Genomic DNA, 2,359 nt, shown 5'->3' with positions numbered 1-2,359 from the left:
ATCCTCCATTCAAGAAAAACCATGGGCATCAGTGCCCGACACATCCATGTGAATCTCCCTCAAAACCATAGCTAGATAGCACTTTCTTAAACAGAATGGGATGGAGTTCATCACATGGGGTCTTAAACAAGAGATCATCATTGTTAGAACCTATGCAAGAAAGGCGCAAACAGCTTGGAAAAAGCAAATACGCAGCAGGTATCCAACACCTATTGACGCATCCAACAATACTTAGTATTTTCTTACATTGAATCCCTACATCAGTCTTATGGAGATGGACCTTATCATCCCCAGCCCTATTGTCATTTTCCCCACCCACCAACTGGCCATCAGGAGCTTAGGGGACTGAATTTTCTCTGGAAGCTTTTCTTTATGGCATTCTTGAGCTCCTTATTTCTGAGGCTGAAAATGATCGGGCTGAGAAAGGGAGTGAAGACTATATAGGTGGTGGCCATCAGGGTGTTACTGTCCATAGAATGGGGGCCCTTGGGCTTGAGGTAGATAATGGAGGCAAAACTGTAGTGCACAATGACCACCGTGAGGTGGGACACACACGTGGAGAAGGTTTTGTGCCTGCCCTCAGCAGAGGGGATCCGCAATATGGCGGCCACGATGAAGACATAGGAGAGGACGATGAGGAATAAACAGCCCATCAGAGCTGAGACACACACCAGGATCACACCCAAGGTGACGGAGGCTGTTTCTTTCCCACAGACCAATTTCAAGAGGGAAAACACATGGCATAGAAAATGGTGGATCACATTAGACCCACAGAAGGTGAGGTGAAAAACTATCAGGGTCGACATCATCCCTATGACTGAGCCACCGGCCCAGGACAAGGACACAAGGCGGGCACAGCCACGGTTGCTCATGAGCACACTGTAGCGCAGGGGGTGGCAGATGGCCACGTAGCGGTCGTAGCCCATGATCATGAGCAGGAAGGAGTGGGTGAAGCCGAATGTGAAGGAGAAAAACATCTGGCTAGCACAGGCCGCCCAGGTAATGGTGTGGTGGGTGGAGAGCATGTCAACCAGCATGCGAGGGGTGATGGCAACGGTGAACAGAATCTCGGAGGTGGACAAGGCGCACAGGAAGAGGTACATGGGCGTGTGCAGGCTGCGCTCGCTCCAGACTGTGCCCATGATGAGCAGGTTCCCCAGCAGCGTGAACAGGTACATGAGCAGGTACAGCAGGAAGAAAGCGGGCAGGAGATGCCGTGGGAAGTTAGAGAATCCCACGAGGATGAACTCAGTCACCATGCTATAGTTCTGACCAGCCATGGGTGCTGCATCTGGTGAGATCAGAAGGGAAATGAAGGTGACCAGCATGACAATCATGAGTCTATACAACAATATACCCTGGGGAGAGTACAGACCCAGTATGTTAGGATTGGGAAAGTGACCCGGATACTCACTGGTTCTGCTGTTCTTTAGCATGGAACTGAAAGTCATGAGCGGTGCTATAAATAAGAACAAGAAAGAAGGTATGTACGGATGGGAAGGAAAGAGACATGCTCCTTCACCCAGAAAAAGTAAAGAATGAAGACATAAGGTACCACAGCAATAGAGAGCACAGTCTGCAGAAGACAAGATCGGCTCGCAACACTCAGTATTTCTCACAGAATTACTCCAGCAGTAATCATTCAAAGTATAAGCTTTAAGCAAAACTAAGATAACATTCCCAACGGTGACACAAACTGTAAAGACACGGCTCACCAACATTGTGGTCTGGTGATTTCTTAACACTCAAGAAAATGTGAGACTCTGATGGGTTCCTGTTTGGGTGCAGTACAACTCTCCGTTTTCACCATATTAGAAGTTAACACTGAGATTGTCTGAAAATATGTAGTATGGATACATTCATGGGACACCTGAAGGCTCAGTCGGTTAATGGTTTGACCCTTGATTTCTGCCCAGATCATGATCTCACAGTCGTGAGATCAAGCCCCATGTTGGCATCAATACTGAGCATTGAGTCTGCTTACGATATCCTCTCTCTCTCTCTACCCACTCCCCACTTGCACATGTTCTCTCTCTTCTCCCTAGAAAAAAAGAAGGAAGGAAGGAAGGAAAGAGGGAAGGAAGAAGGAAGGGCGGTAGGGAGGGAAGGTGAGAGAGAGGAAAGAAAGAAAGGTCAACCTGTTCAAACTGTAATATAAATCAAACTGTCAATATAAGTAACATATTTTTAGGAAAGTAAGCACATTTACAAAATTAACATTTAGTGAGAAGAATGGCTTTAAAAAACATTTTAACAAATTTGGATTGGAGACCAATTGATGCTCATTCTGCTTCTTCATTCAGCCTGTGGCAACGTGTTGTTTTAGTCGAGCATATGATGAAAATACATCCTCACCTTC

The 2,359-nt window shown here is 46.6% G+C and overlaps 1 protein-coding gene across 1 annotated transcript; it reads right to left on the bottom strand.

Annotated features, from left to right (window-relative positions):
- Positions 1-329: 329 nt before the first annotated feature.
- Positions 330-1,280, bottom strand: LOC125160481 (olfactory receptor 10H4-like). The gene has a single exon (XM_047849454.1). The coding sequence runs from the start codon at positions 1,278-1,280 to the stop codon at positions 330-332; it is 951 nt and encodes a 316-aa protein (XP_047705410.1).
- Positions 1,281-2,359: the final 1,079 nt, after the last annotated feature.

This window comes from Prionailurus viverrinus, chromosome A2 (genome assembly GCF_022837055.1).
Source record: "Prionailurus viverrinus isolate Anna chromosome A2, UM_Priviv_1.0, whole genome shotgun sequence".
NCBI lineage: Eukaryota > Metazoa > Chordata > Mammalia > Carnivora > Felidae > Prionailurus > Prionailurus viverrinus.
Note: the sequence above shows the minus strand (reverse complement) of the source record. Positions and strands in the feature narration are given on the sequence as shown.

Bases quoted from the DNA above. Each gene is read 5' to 3' on its own strand.
- LOC125160481 (XM_047849454.1), bottom strand. From the start codon at position 1,280: ATGGCTGGTCAGAACTATAGCATGGTGACTGAGTTCATCCTCGTGGGA.